At 56.5% G+C, this 15,138-nt stretch overlaps 1 protein-coding gene across 5 annotated transcripts in view; it reads left to right on the forward strand.

The window, feature by feature from the left end:
* The first annotated feature begins 122 nt into the window (after positions 1-122).
* SHANK3 (SH3 and multiple ankyrin repeat domains 3) overlaps positions 123-15,138 on the forward strand; it is a 61,108-nt gene continuing 46,092 nt past the window's right edge. For 3 of the 5 annotated variants that reach the window (XM_074390775.1, XM_074390774.1, XM_074390776.1), the window contains exons 1-9: positions 1,782-2,097; positions 2,450-2,653; positions 5,033-5,104; positions 6,993-7,101; positions 7,176-7,327; positions 7,426-7,593; positions 8,860-8,976; positions 9,463-9,540; positions 10,564-10,630. In XM_074390775.1, the coding sequence (XP_074246876.1) occupies positions 1,810-2,097; positions 2,450-2,653; positions 5,033-5,104; positions 6,993-7,101; positions 7,176-7,327; positions 7,426-7,593; positions 8,860-8,976; positions 9,463-9,540; positions 10,564-10,630 (1,255 nt within the window). In that variant the 5' untranslated portion in view covers positions 1,782-1,809. Of the gene's footprint in view, positions 275-1,449; positions 2,098-2,449; positions 2,654-5,032; positions 5,105-6,992; positions 7,102-7,175; positions 7,328-7,425; positions 7,611-8,859; positions 8,977-9,462; positions 9,541-10,563; positions 10,631-15,138 lie in introns of those variants that run through there. The other 2 variants (XM_074390773.1, XM_074390777.1) reach the window with 2 other exon arrangements.

Genomic DNA, 15,138 nt, shown 5'->3' on the forward strand with positions numbered 1-15,138 from the left:
CCAGCCCTGGTGCCTTCCAAGGTGCTTCCTGCAGATAAGGGAGCTTCGAGGGCCCCTTCCTGCTCCCTGCTCCCGGGACCCCCACCCCTCCCATCCTGCCCCCTCCCCTGGGAGACCCTCAGCTGCACCACTCAGGCCAGGCCAATGGCCTTGGGAGGGGCCTGGGAGGTCTGTGATGCTGGGACCACAGTTCCTGGGCAGGCAGTAACCGTCCAGGCGAGGGAAGAACGCGGGATGTAACCCACACAGTGCACTGGAGGCTCCACTCTGCCGGGTCAGTGGCGTCCTGGGGAGGCGGGAGGAGCAAGTCAGGCTGGTCCTAGGGAAGAGAGGCCCTACTTTGGGGTTGACCAGAAGCTGTTCTGAGAGCAGAGGGTTCATCAGAAACTCTGTATGGGGTCAGGGGTGCTCTGGGGTGGGCAGATGGTGGTCGAGGTGGATCTGTGGGGGAGTGTCAAGCCTTGTTCTGTGTGGGTCTGGGTATTTAGGATGGTCCAGGCTGTGAAGGGGAGGCGACGGAGGTTTTTCTGCGTGTATAGGGGCCGCAGCAGTTCAAGGTTATTCCTGGGAGGCTCAGGCAAAATCCGTTTTGTGGGTGATCTGGGGCTGCTCTTGGAGAGGCTGGGAATTAGGGGCTGCTTTTCTCTTTAGGTAGAGGGGTTCCTTAGGCTGGGCTCTTTGGTGAACATTCTCAAGCTCTGCCCTAAGGGGGCCAGCGGCTCTTCTCCTGGGATCTGGGGCTGCTGGGGGTGGGGGACGCCAGGCAAAGTGGGTTGGGAGAGTTCTGTGGGAGTCGGAGCTATTTCGATTTAGGGGCTGCTCTTGGGGGAACAGGGGCTCGCAGAGCTGGACAGTTCGGAGAGGCCGCTCAGGGCTGGGGGGCCTGGTGCGCCCCGATGGGGCGGCGGTGCCTGAGCTAGTTTCTTTACTGAGCTCCCCCCTCCTCCGCCCACTCATCACCCCCTCCCGCGTTGCCACGACAACGCGTAAAACTAAAATTCACTTCCCAGTCGCAGGTGGAGACTAGTAGCGCCCCCTCCCCTAGGCCCTTCCCCGTAGGTCGCGCCCCCATCCCGCCGTCGCTAAGGTGACGGGGAGGGGGCGACAAGCGAAGGGTCCAGGCTGGCCAGGGGGCCTTGGGGGGAAGTCAGAAGCAAACTCCCCAAACTCGGCTGGGGTGGAGGAGCCGCCAGGGCGTGGTCAAAAGGGTTAATTCGGAGGGCCTCTCGCTGCGGCGGTGGGAACGGCCCCGGACTCTCTCGTCCTGGAGGTCCCCAGCCTCCGACCCCCAGGCCTGGGGCAGGGGTGGTCCCCGCCATCTCCTCCGGGCCCGGAGCTGGGGGGTCGGTGGACTGAGGGGAGAAACCGCCGCCTCCGGAAATTAATTGTTTTTCTTTCCCCTTCTCCCCCTACCTCGGTCTTCCTGCCCCAACGCGGCCCCCACCCCAGCTCTGGGACCCCTTCCTCCGCCGCACCCTGCCTGGGGGTCCGGGGATGCCCGCCCGCTGCGGAAGGGCAGCGCGGCCCTCGCTGCTCAGCCACTCCCCCCACGCCGAGGCCTAGGACTCCCCCCGCCCCCCGGCACAGCCCCCCAGCCCCCCGCCCCGGGGCCTGGCCCCCGCCCTCCTCACGAGCCTCCCACCCCCGTCCGGGACCCCGCCAGCCGCCCCCCCACACTGGCCCCGAGCCCTCCCGGCCCCCGCCTCCGGCGCAGCCCCCTCGCCACCCCCGCTTCCCTCCCGTCTCAGGCCCCCTCCCCCCGCCGCCCCCGCCCCCGGGGAAGGCAGGCGCCGAGCTGAGCCGGGGCCGATGCAGCTGAGCCGCGCCGCCGCCGCCGCCGCCGCCGCCCCAGCGGAGCCCCCGGAGCCGCTGTCCCCCGCGCCGGCCCCGGCCCCGGCCCCCCCCGGCCCCCTCCCGCGCAGCGCGGCCGACGGGGCTCCGGCGGGGGGGAGGGGGGGGCCGGGGCGCCGCGCGGAGTCCCCGGGCGCTCCGTTCCCCGGCGCGAGAGGCCCCGGCCCGGGCCCCGGCGCGGGGATGGACGGCCCCGGGGCCAGCGCCGTGGTCGTGCGCGTCGGCATCCCGGACCTGCAGCAGACGGTGAGCCCCACCGCCCCGGGCCCGGCCGCGCCCCTGCGCTCCCCGCCCGGGATCCCCCCGCCCCCGTCCCGCCGGGCGCCTCTCGGCGCCTGGGACCCCCGGCCCACGGCTACTCACCCCTCCCCCGCCGCCTCCGCCGAGACCCTCCCCATCGCCAGGGCGGGGCCCGAGGAAGCCCGGCCCCCGGGGCGGGGCCTGGACCGCAGTTCGCGGAGGCGCGGGGTCCTGGGCGCCGGCTCCAGAACCCCGGACTCCTTCGGCGTGGGGGGGCCCGGGGCTCGGCACCCCGCGTGGAGCGGGCGGGGTGGGTGGCGCTGCCCGAGTCTGAGCTTACGAGCCCGCCCCGCTGCAGAAGTGCCTGCGCCTGGACCCGACCGCGCCCGTGTGGGCCGCCAAGCAGCGCGTGCTCTGCGCCCTCAACCACAGCCTCCAGGACGCGCTCAACTATGGGCTTTTCCAGCCGCCCTCCCGGGGCCGCGCGGGCAAGTTTCTGGACGAGGAGCGGCTCCTGCAGGACTACCCGCCTAACCTGGACACGCCCCTGCCCTACCTGGAGGTGAGCGGCGGCGCGAGGCGAGCGGAGCAGCGCGCAGAGTAGACCTCCAAGCTCCGTGGCATGACCAGGGAAGGGCATGGCGGTGGGCACAGGTGGGAGGGGCGAGGGTGGAGGCAGTGTGTGTGTGTGTGTGTGTGTGTGTGCAGTCAGGATGTACAGTGTGAGCGGTGTGCAGTGAGCGGGCACAGTGTGTGCAGTATGTACAGTGTGAGTGGGCAGTGTGTGCAGAAAGGATGTACAGTGAGCGCACGTGCAGTGTGTGCAGCGAGTGGCATGCAGTGAGCATGTGTAGTGAGCTGTCAATGCAGTGGGTGCACAACGCATGCAGTGAGCATGTACAGTGAATTCAGTGAGTGTACAGGGTGTGTGGTAAGTGGCATGCAATGGTACAGAGTGCAGTAAGTGGCGCATGGTGTGTACAGGGTGTGCGGTGAGTGGCATGCAGTGTGTGCAGTGTGTACAGGGTGTGTGGTGAGTGGCGCATAGTGTGTGCAGTGAATGTGTACAGGGTGTGCGGTGAGTGGCGCATGATGTGTGCAGTGAGTGTGTACAGGGTGTGCGGTGAGTGGCATGCAGTGAGTGTTTACAGGGTGTGCAGTGAGTGTGTACAGGGTGTGTGGTGAGTGGTGCATGGTGTGTGCAGTGAGTGTGTAGAGGGTGTGTGGTGAGTGGCATGCAGTGTGTGCAGTGTGTACAGGGTGTGCAGTGAGTGTGTACAGGGTGTGTGGTGAGTGGCACGCAGTGTGTGCAGTGTGTATAGCATATGCTCTGGCATGCAGTGTGCTGTGAGTGTGTACAGGGTGTGCGGTGAGTGGCGCATGGTGTGTGCAGTGAGTGTGTACAGGGTGTGAGTGGCACGCAGTGTGTGCAGTAAGTGTATAGGGTGTGCTCTGAGTGGTATGCAGTGTGCTGTGAGTGTGTACAGGGTGTGCGGTGAGTGGCGCATGGTGTGTGCAGTGAGTGTGTACAGGGTGTGTGGTGAGTGGCATGCAGTGTGTGCAGTGAGTGTGTACAGGGTGTGCAGTGAGTGGTGCATGCTGTGTGCAATGAGTGTGTACAGGGGGTGCGGTGAGTGGCACACAGTCTGCAGTGAGTGTATACAGTGTGTGGTGAGTGGCATGCAGTGTGTGCAGTGAGTGTGTACACTGCATGCAGTGAGCCATATATACAGCATTCAAGTTTGGGGCGGTGAGTATTGTGTGAGCAGCATTGTAATTGTGGCAAGCAGCATGTGCAGCACACAGTGAGAAGCGTGCACAGTGTGTATAGTGTGTGCAGTGTGCCACATATACAGTCAGATTGTGTATGTGTGCAGTTTGAACAGTGTGTGCATTGAGCAGCATATGTGGCTTCAGTGCATTGTTCTCCAGGGAGGAGTGTGAGCAGGAATGAGTGCCTGAGAGGGGTGTGGTGTGAGCAGGGTTGTCTGTGTGCATGTTTGTTCCTTTCTCCAAGCTGTGAAGTCTTGTGAAGGCCAACCTGTCTCCTCCTTTGCTCACCCATGCATGGTGTGAAGATGTATTGAGTGCCCCACCAGGCATGGGGACACAGACTGGTTCGGTCCTGTGGAAGGTCTTGGAGTTTGGCAGGGTGGAGGGGGTCACCCAACTGCAATGAGCATTGAATAAAGATTTTGGGTCCGGGCGCAGTGGCTCAAGCCTGTAATCCCAGCACTTTGGGAGGCCGAGGCGGGTGGATCACAGGGTCAAGAGATCGAGACCATCCTGGTCAACATGGTGAAACCCCGTCTCTACTAAAAATACAAAAAAGTAGCTGGGCATGGTGGCACATGCCTGTAATCCGAGCTACTCAGGAGGCTGAGGCAGGAGAATTGCCTGAACCCAGGAGGCGGAGGTTGCGGTGAGCCGAGATCGTGCCACTGCACTCCAGCCTGGGTAACAAGAGCGAAACTCAGTCTCAAAAAAAAAATAAATAAATAAAGATTTTGGGAGCTGAGCTCAAAATTGGGCCGGTCTTCATGACGGCATGGGAAAGTGGGGTCAGTTCTACCTGGAAAGTGGAGGGGGCTGTCTAGGAAGGTAAGCCTGGAGTGAGGCCTTCAGATAGGTGTGGAATTTTAGAGAATCCTGGGGATGGAAAGGAGACAGGACGCTGCAGGCTGCAGGCAGCTTGCATGTGCCTTCTACCACGCTGCATGATACCTGGGTGTGGTGGGTGCACGGCAGCTGTTACCTCTGTCCACCGTGGTAGTATGTGTGTCTGGGTTTGTGTGGCACTGGGTTGTGCTGCACTGATGGTATGTACAGAAGGGCAGTGAGGGGTGCATGTGGCCAGCATGAGTGGGACAGGGTTTGCGCCTGGACTCCCTTGCTTAGCTGGGATGGGGGTGTTTTCTCTACCTTTTGTTTATCTGAGCAGTTTCGATACAAGCGGCGAGTTTATGCCCAGAACCTCATCGATGATAAGCAGTTTGCAAAGCTTCACACAAAGGTAAAGGGTCATGGCGAGGGGGGTGCTCCTGAGGTTCTCTCCTGCCTCCCTGTGGCTGCTGCCCCCTACTCCAGCTTGGGGCTGACCACAGTTTCCCCAGCTTCAGCTCAGTCTATTTACCCTACCGTCAGGGCCCCAGAGACAGCGCTGGGAGTGGCTGGAGGGCTGGGCACAGATTCCAGGTACCATGGCTGGGAGAAGAGGTGGTCCAGTGGTGTGTTCCAGTTAGATCCGACTCTTACTGACCCCCTGGCTTAGCGGCTAGAGTGTCCTGTGAGAAGCTGGGTGGGAGAGAGAATGGACAAGCATCTGACGTGATGGCTGTCGGGACAAGGCACCCAGCACTGAGTGGTCAGCCAGTGCTGGGCGTTTGCAATGAGAACTCTTGTTAATCCTCTTCTGGAAGGACTGGCAGAACCTAATCTGGCACATGGGGACACAGAGTGCCAGATAAGCTAAGTCACTTGTTCACGACTTTGTAGACAGTGAAGCTGGGGCTGAACCCAGGTCTGTCTGATCCAGACCCAGTCCCCAAGCATACCTGTGAGATGTCTTTACTGCTGGGTACCACCTCCAGCTGGACCTGACCCCAAATGCTGTTGGGGGGCACCTTTCTACCACCTCTGAATGTTGGAGGGGCGGTGTGGGTGCCACAGCCCCTCCCCATGGGCTCCCACCCCAAGCTCATGGGCCAGTGGGCACTTGCTTAGGGGATACTTTATGGACGAGCTCTGGAGCTTAGGAGAGGGATCAGAACACCGTCACCCCTGTGCCCTGATGGTCCCGTCAGTGACCTTGGAGCCTCAGGCTTCTGTGCCAGACTTTTCTGCTGTCCCTGGGCAGGTGGTGGTCAATGCCTTGGCACTGTGGCTGGGCAGAGGCCACTGTGGAAAATTCCCCCTCTTCCTCTGCTGGCCCTCACTCGACCCTGTCTGCCTGGGTCCCTCCCCCATGACCACGTCTCCCTCCAGATCTCTCCACAGTGACCAACAAGACATGAATAACTCACTCTTCAGTGGGTCTCGTTTGCTTTCGGGATGAGCTTAAACTTCTCACACAGCCCCATGTTCCTGGCCTCCCTGGGTTCCATCCGGCCTTTCCCTCTCTCCTTGTAGTGAGCACTTCCTTCTCTTTCACTGCCTGGCCTACCTGAGGAGGTCACCTCCCAGGGCAGGGGTCCCTGTGGTGCCCTCCCCTATTTCTGATGTACATGGAGGGTTTATGGAAGGGCCTGGGTCTTTGACCAGGGGACCTGCCTTTTGTGTATGGTGTCTGTAGTGCCACCTGGGCAACTGTGGTCTTGTGGGGTGAGTGGATAAACTGGGTGAGTGAGTACAAGGCCATCAAAGTCATGTCACAGGAGGGGTCTCTGGGGTGGGGGTGTGCCATGGGGTGAGCTGGAGAGGAAGATGGGCTGGAGAAGGAGTAGGTCGTCTCAGGGTGCTGAGGATTCAGGGCTGCTGTGGGGCTGGTTCCTGCCTGGGTAGACTTCGGGCTCTTCCAGGCCAGGCAGGTTGGGGCAGCAGGGCCAGAGACACAGAGGCAGGGCAGTGACTGAGCCTGGTGTGAGGGACTTGCCTGGGGCACAACCAGGGTGACCTGGCCTTGGTGAGGGGCTACTTGGGTGCAGGCTGGTGGTCGTGGCTGGTTTGGCTCTCAGGATGCAAGGAAGGACTTTGAGCCGTGCATGGGTCCAGCCAAGTAGGAATTGGGGCCGTGGTGGGAGCGCAGGGCTGTGGGTGACAATGGTGATGTCAGGTGACAGGTCAGACTGGTAGGGATGTGGTGGGGGATGCCCGAAGGTGGCCCGAGGCTTGCAGGAGGAAGGCAGGCGATGGTCAGATGACAGAGGCCTCAGTGCCAGGCTGACTGGTGGCTGGTGTTCCAGGCGAACCTGAAGAAGTTCATGGACTATGTCCAGCTGCATAGCACGGACAAGGTGGCCCGCCTGCTGGACAAGGGGCTGGACCCCAACTTCCATGACCCTGACACAGGAGGTGAGGAGCAGAGTAGGGAGGGGCATGGCCTCTGAGTGGCTGGGAGCCTGACCCTCATCTGTCTCTGAATCCAGAGTGCCCCCTGAGCCTTGCAGCCCAGCTGGACAATGCCACGGACCTGCTGAAGGTGCTGAAGAACGGCGGTGCCCACCTGGACTTTCGCACTCGCGACGGGCTCACTGCTGTGCACTGTGCCACACGCCAGCGGAATGCGGCGGCATTGACGGTCAGTGAGGGTAGGCCCTGGCCTGAAGGGGCTGTCTCCTGGTGGTGGGGCTGGGGGCTGCTGTGCCTGGTGTGGATACTGAGGCTGCTCACCCTCAGACCCTGCTGGACCTGGGGGCTTCACCTGACTACAAGGACAGCCGCGGCTTGACACCCCTCTACCACAGCGCCCTGGGGGGTGGGGATGCCCTCTGCTGTGAGCTGCTTCTCCACGACCATGCTCAGCTGGGGATCACCGACGAGAATGGCTGGCAGGAGATCCACCAGGTGTGCAGGGAGCTGAGGTGGGGTCCCGACCTCTGTGTGTTGGGTGGGGGGTCCTGGGTTCTGTCTGTAGGGGTGGGGGCCCTAGCCTGTGGGTAACACCCCCCCAGGGGCACCAAGGAAACTATGCAGACCCCAGGCACAATTAGTGCCTGAAGTATAACTCACTGCTTACTTATGTCTAGCTTATAATCATACTTAGTCCTATATAGTTTTTCTGTATAATCTTATAACTTACTGCTTACTATTCTAGCTTATATATATCTAGCATACTTAGTTCTGTATGATATTTCTATATTACATAGGTGCTGTAGTCAGAGCTGTACTGACACATTTAGTGCTGATTTATAGAATCCTTCTATATAACCATATAGTAGTTTATAGTAGGATGAATGCCTAGAGCAGTCACAGAACAAAACAGCCAGACCAGGACGAGAACCAAAGACCCAGGCGGTGGCATCCCTGCCTGAAAGGGCATACGCCGTATGGCAGGCTTGGAGCAAGAGCCGCTCCTCCTGAGAAAGGAGCTTTAGTACCTTGCATCCAGTTCCTCTGGAAAGTAGGCCTCAGGCCTGAGATCCTGGAAGTAACCGCGGGAGAAGAACCCCTCTGGTGTGGCCAGTCACGGCAGCTGTACACCGTCAGTCTTGCCTCCCTTCTGTGCTAGCTCAAATCATCCTCCCATAAATATCTTAAGAGAAGAGCACACGTCTGTCAGCCCCCACTACATTGGCTTACAGTATCCTTCTATTAGAAATCCTTTGAAGTCTCCAGCCCCCAGATAAGAAGTGTTGCTCACGACACCTGTTGCACACAGCCCACCTCTTTGCCTCAGTGACCTAATGGGGGTGGATCCCTTTTCTGTACACGGACCTCTACTACTGTGCACGGCATGGCCCCCTACTGCACATGGCCCACCTCTCTGCCCAGGTGACATAATGGGGTGGCCCCCTCGCTTGTGTCTCATGTGATTATGTATGCCCAATTACTAAGCCTATAGATGATGACCTCACTTACGACCCTGCCGCCTGCCTGTACCTAATAAATACAGATGATTCTGGGCATTTGGGGCTCTCGCTGGTCTCTACTCAGAGGTGGCACGGCCCCCTAAGTCCAGCTGCTCTTCACCAGTTCTTCAGTGTCCTGTCTCTTTACTTCTCGGATCCTGCACCTCAGCACAGCATAAAGGACACCCCACGACCCTATGGGGCCAACAGTCTTACACTAGCCTCTGCCCAGGGACCCTGCAGCACCTTTCTCCTCCCCTAGGCCTGCCGCTTCGGGCACGTGCAGCACCTGGAGCACCTGCTGTTCTACGGGGCAGACATGGGGGCCCAGAACGCCTCAGGGAACACAGCCCTGCACATCTGTGCCCTCTACAACCAGGTGTGACTGCGTATGCTGCACATGTGTGCACCGGGGAGTGTAGATGTACTTGCCTGTGCTGGGGGGCGTATGTGTGTGTGCACACAGGTGATCTTGTACGGTGGTGGTGTTTGTGCTTGCCTGTGTGCCCTGTGTATACATGTGCTCCGGGTTCTGCAGAGTTGTGGTCACAGCACAGCCTCATAGGCCTACGTATGCACCTTTGTTCTCTGAACACGTGCTTCACCCATGTGCACATGTGTTCTGAATAGCCAGGTATGAATTGGATACATCTAGGCCCTCTGGGCCAGGTGATCCCTGGACATGTATACCTACCTGCTTGTCCCTGTGCCACTCAGGTATACATTGAGCATATAGGTGTGAGTCTGTGTGCGTGTGGGCCTGCGCCCTACATGCACCATGTGTGTGTTCCTGTGTGCACATGTGCTATTGTGCTCGGATGGTCTCTCCAGCCACCCAGCTGTGACCCCCTCTTGCCCCCATCAGGAGAGCTGTGCTCGTGTCCTGCTTTTCCGTGGAGCCAACAGGGATGTGCGCAACTACAACAGCCAGACGGCCTTCCAGGTACAGTGGGGGCTTACAGGAGCTCAAGGCTGCCCCCGAGATGTCTGTCTCTGGGGCGTGTGACTTGCCTTCTCTGAACCTTGCCCTAAGGTAGCACCCCCCCCAGGACTGCTGCAGGAGGAGGTGGGGGGGCAAGCCCAGCATGTGAGGAGGTGCTTGGTGCCGATGTTCCCTTCATCGCCCTGCCAGGGAGAGAGGAGGGTCGGAAGGGCTCTGGGGGCAGAGGGGTGGGGAGGATGAGAAGACTGGGATGGTCTGAAGACTCAGCCACCGAGAGACCAGTAGGGGTGCAGAAGCTGACGTGGAGAGGGGGTGTGGTCCCAGCTGCTGATGTAATTCAGGGGAGGTTTCCGAGCCCTTTCTCTGGCCAGGTCGGTTGGAACGGATGACCAGGTGGATGTGGTCTCAGTGACTTGGAGTTTGTTGGGAAGTCAGGGGAATATCGTGGGGGTTTGTCACCCAGGAAAGGAGCCAGAACTCTATTTTGAATAGGAGGGAGGTGCAGGAAGAGTAGTCAGGCTGCCGAGGTGTGTGGTCTTGGACAGCGAAGGCAGCAGTGGGCTGCCAGATGGGTTTGGGCACATCTGGAAGCAGATACTCCAGGGCCTGTTGGAAGACTGGAGGCAGGGTCATGGGAAGCAGGGATGAGCTTAGCCGCTTGGGCAGTGGTGGGGGCCTTGGCTGAGACTGGAAATGTGACGAACACGGCTGCATGTTGGGACAGACCAGTGTGACCATTTGCTTGGGACTGCTGGTTTTAGCTCCGAATTCCTCCTGTCTGTTAGCCCCTCGGTCCCAGGCAGATGGCGGATCACTCTAGTTATGGGGCATGCCTGTGGCATTCCAGTTACAGGAGTGTGTGTCAATAGAGGAGGAATGGGCTGGGGTCTCTGGGGCCCCCAACCAAGGAAGACTCCACACAGGAGCTCGAGAAGGAGCAGCTGCGGCTGGCTGGGGAGGCAAGGCTGGTACTGCCCAGCCCCCTCCCTGCCCCTCTACACCTTGACTCCCACTTTCCCTCAGGTGGCCATCATCGCAGGGAACTTTGAGCTTGCAGAGGTCATCAAGACGCACAAAGACTCGGATGTTGGTGAGTTCTGCCCACCTGGGTGTCCCTGTTGAATGATGTAGATTCATGTGGTTTTCTGGGGCCCAGCAGATGTGGGGGTCAGTGGTGATGTTAACAAAGGGGCCCCATGCCCCACATCTACTCTGTGTAGTCAGTGATCTCTGGGTGGTCACTGCAAGCATGAGGAACAGGCCAAGGGAAGGGCCTGTGTTGAGTGGACATTGGTTTTGGTCTGGGAGGGGAGCATGGTGAGGTTTGGGCTGTGGGCTGGGGCTAGCATTAGGCTTAGGGGGCAGCATAGGTTGGGAGTGGGGTTGAAGTTAGGGTCAGAGTCCCTGTTTCTCCTTAAATCCTAGGAAGGGCCAGCAGGAGACATGAGGCTGGTGGGTTTGACTTCACCCTGGAGCAGGAGTGAGTCTAGGTGGTCCATAGCAAGCTGTCAACATGCAAAGATCACAAACGACACGTAAAGAAAACAAAACAGTGATGGGAAAGCAGAATGGGGCTGGGAATAGGGCCATAGCCATCCTCAGGGTAATAGCTCTGGGCCCCCTGCTGCCTGCATGTAGAGGAAAGCCTTGTGTGTGTGCAACTCACGGTCCTGGAAGGAAAACCAGGAGACACACATGTGGCCTCAGCTGGGACACCTGAGCCTCTGGGAGGTCTGTAGTGGGTGTGGTGCTGGGCTGGGACCATCCTGTTGTGGCTGCCGGAGAGGGTAGGCTCCCCTCTGGGAGCATTGCTGCTGGCCAGAGGCTCCTTCCAGCCACGTGGTTGCACAGGAGCTCCCCTGCTGATCCCTCCATGTCCTGGGTGGGCCGGGCTTTTCTGCCTGTGCCCCTCTGGAACATGGACTCCCGGGATCCCCTTCCTGCCACGTGTGTTTACTTGCAGGTGTCCTCAACTTTTGTTTTTGTTTTAATTTGAAGTGACAGTGAGGCAGCAAATGTTTGGGACAGTTGTAAGGGTTGGAATCTCGCTTGGTTCTAATGTGAGGTTATGGTCAGGGCTGGAGTTGAATTTTGGACTGAGGTTAAGATTAAGATCAGGTTCATGCTTAAGGGCCCTTCTGCAGAGTTCCCCCCGAACATCCCCCTGTAAGGCTTGGTTTTGAGCCCTTCCACCCCAAGCAGTGTCAGGGCCACCTTAACAGTTGAACACCTGTTCAACTGTCTGCCAGCACCTGAGGCTGTGGCAGACCCTCAGTGCCACAGCTACTCTCATGGCCACTGTAGGGAAGTGTGTGTTGAGTAAGTAACTGGGCCAGTGGGATGGGTAGGGTCAGAGTCCAGGGTCAGGTCAGGGGAGAACTGTGGTAAGGTTTGGGGTTTGCATAAGGAGCAAGGGATAAGTTACTGCTGATTTGAGCTGGGGAATGTTTTGGAGGTGGCCCTTAGCCTTGGAGGAGCTTGGTTTGTGCATGTGTGAGGCCTTCTTTTCTGCCTGTAGTTGGCTAACCATGAGAAAGCTGTCTAGGACCTCTGCACCTCAGCTTCTCTTGAGTGAAACATGGTCTCTCTTTTTTTTTTTTTTTTTTTTTTTTGAGACGGAGTTTCGCTCTTGTTACCCAGGCTGGAGTGCAATGGCGCGATCTCGGCTCACCGCAACCTCCGCCTCCCGGGTTCAGGCAATTGTCCTGCCTCAGCCTCCTGAGTAGCTGGGATTACAGGCATGTGCCACCATGCCCAGCTAATTTTTTGTATTTTTAGTAGAGACGGGGTTTCACCATGTTGACCAGGATGGTCTCGATCTCTCGACCTTGTGATCCACCCGTCTCGGCCTCCCAAAGTGCTGGAATTACAGGCTTGAGCCACCGCGCCCGGCCTGAAACATGGTCTCTTATGGTCATTTGCATCCCCTTCTCCCTGTGGCCTCCTGTGGCATTTGATTCTGGGTGGGGCTGGACTCTGGCTGGTGGCCTTGGTTTAGTGGCTTGGAGGGAGAGTGGGAAGACCCCATCTGCCCCTCCTCTGTGTGCTGTGGACAGATACCCCAGGGCTCTTGGGGTCACCATGGTTGTGACTTCCTGGCCATCCAACCCAGGTGTGCTTGCTTGGTTGGGGTTAGATACACCGTCCCTGAGTGGTAAGGAACGGGCACCTGTGTCACTTTGTCCTGATGTGGTCATTGGCTCCAGGGGCCAACAAGACTCTTACCTGCTCAGCTGTCGCACACAGACACAAGAGGGGCAACATGTTTGTCGGGATTTCATACAAGCCCCTTATCTCAATTTGCCCTCTCAACAACTCCCCAAGGAGTGATTATTAGACTGTTTTACAGAGAAGGAAACTGAGGCAAAGGGGGGTTAATTCAGACCTGATTGATTCACAGTCTGCCCTTGTCACTGTCATGCCATCTGTACACGTTTGCTCCAAGGATGTGACAGTCATGGCTTGCCACATCCTACCCCCACTGGGGTCCCAGAGTGGGGCCTGTACACAGAAGAGGAGCTGGAAGGAAGTACTACCTTTTCTTGTGGGAAGGTCCCACCCAGTAGGATCTGGTAGACTGGGGCCTGTGTCCACCCTTCGTGGGACAGGATACCTTACCACCTCTTGACAGCCCTGCTTGCCCCCTCCAGACAGGCAGGCCGTGGGTGGGGTCCCTGGCTTGGGGGTGGAATTGGTATCCCACAGTGCTTTTGATGAGTCCCTTGGGGAAATGCTTCTCCAGGGTGGTATCATGCCTGTGAAAACACAGCTGTGCCTGGGGGTGTGTGCATTAGAGAGGGTAAGAGACAATGTGGACCTGAAGAGTGGCCCAATGTGACAAGAGGCAAGGAAGCAGAGATAATTCCCAGGCCAGAATGATTCAGTAGCATTTTGTATATTCACAGTGTTTTGCAGCCAAGTGTGTTGAATTCCAAAACATTTTCATCACCACAGAAGACGACCCTGGACACATTAAGCAATAATTCTGCATTAATTACCCTCTCCCTCCAACCCTGTCAGCCGTTAACACACTTTCTGTCTCTGTGGATTATGGATTTACCTATTCTTGATATTTCACATAAATGGAATCATATAATATGTGACACTCAGTGTCTGGCTTCTTTTGCTCAACCTGTTTTTGAGCTTCCTCCGCCTTGTAGGATATATCACTACTTCATTCCTTCTTATGGCGGAATACTATTTCATTGTTGGGATAAATGACATTTTGTTCATGCATTCATCTGTCAGTGGAAAGGTGGGTTGTTTCTACCTTTTACCATTTTGAACATTGCTGCTCTGAAAATGTGTGTACATGTATTTGTTTGAATACCTATTTTCAATATTTTAGGTATATACCTAGGAATGGAATTTTGGAGTCATATGATAATTCTGTGTTTAACTTTTTGAGGAATCGCCAAACTGTTTTCCACCATTTTGCATTCTCACCAGTGATTTATGAGGCTTCCAATTTCTTCACATCTTCACCAACAGTTGTTACTATTCTTTTTTTTTTTTTTTTTTGACTGTAGCCATTCTAGTAAGTGTGAAATAGTATTTCATTGTGGTTTTGACTTGTATTCCCCTAGTGACTAATGATGTTGTGCCTTGTTTCATGTGCTTACTGGCCATTTGTGTATCTTCTTTGGAGAAAAGTCAAGTCCTTTGTCCATTTTAAAATTAGGTGGTTTATTTTTGTTGTTGTTGAGTTGTAAGGGTTCTTTATACATTCTGAGAACTAAACTTGTATGAAATACGTGATTTTAAAATATTTTTTCTGTAGCATAGGAGATGCTTGTTCCTTTTTTTTTTTTTTTTGAGGCAGAGTCTTACCCTGTGACCCAGACTGGTGTGCAGTGACACAATCTCAGCTCCATCTCGGCTCCCTGCAGCCTCCACCTCCTGGGTTCTACCAGTTCTCTTGCCTCAGCCTCCCGAGTAGCTGTGACTACAGGCATGTGGAACCACACCCAGCTAATTTTTTGTATTTTTAGTAGAGACGGGGTTTCACCATGTTAACCAGGATGGTCTCAATCTCCTGACCTCCTGATCTGTCCACCTCGGCCTCCCAAAGTACTGGGATTACAGGCGTGAGCTACCACGCCCAGCCTCTTGTCACTTTTTGATGATGCCCTTTAATGTACAAGAATTTTTAATTTTGATAAATTCAATGTATCTATTTTTTTTCTTTTGTTGTTCATGCTTTTGGTGTCATAGCTAAGAGTCTGTTGGCCAAATCTAAGGTCACGAGGGTCTACCCTCTTTGTTTGCTTCTAAAAATATTATGGTTTTCACTCTTATATTTAGGTCACTGATCCATTTTAAGTTAACTTTTGTTAATGGTGTGAGGTAGGGTGCCATCTTCATTCTTTTGCATATGAATATCCAATTGTAGAGCACCATTTATTGAAGACACTATTCTTTTCCCATTGAATGGTCTTGGCACCCTTATTGAAAATCAGTTGATCCTAGATATGTGGGTTTATTTTGACTCTCAATTCTTTTTTTTTTTTTTTTTTTGAGATGGAGTCTTGCTGTGCCACCCAGGCTGGAGTGCAGTTGTGCGATCTTGGCTCACTACACCCTCTGTCTCGTGGGTTC

This window comes from Saimiri boliviensis, chromosome 21 (assembly GCF_048565385.1).
Source record: "Saimiri boliviensis isolate mSaiBol1 chromosome 21, mSaiBol1.pri, whole genome shotgun sequence".
Lineage (NCBI taxonomy): Eukaryota > Metazoa > Chordata > Mammalia > Primates > Cebidae > Saimiri > Saimiri boliviensis.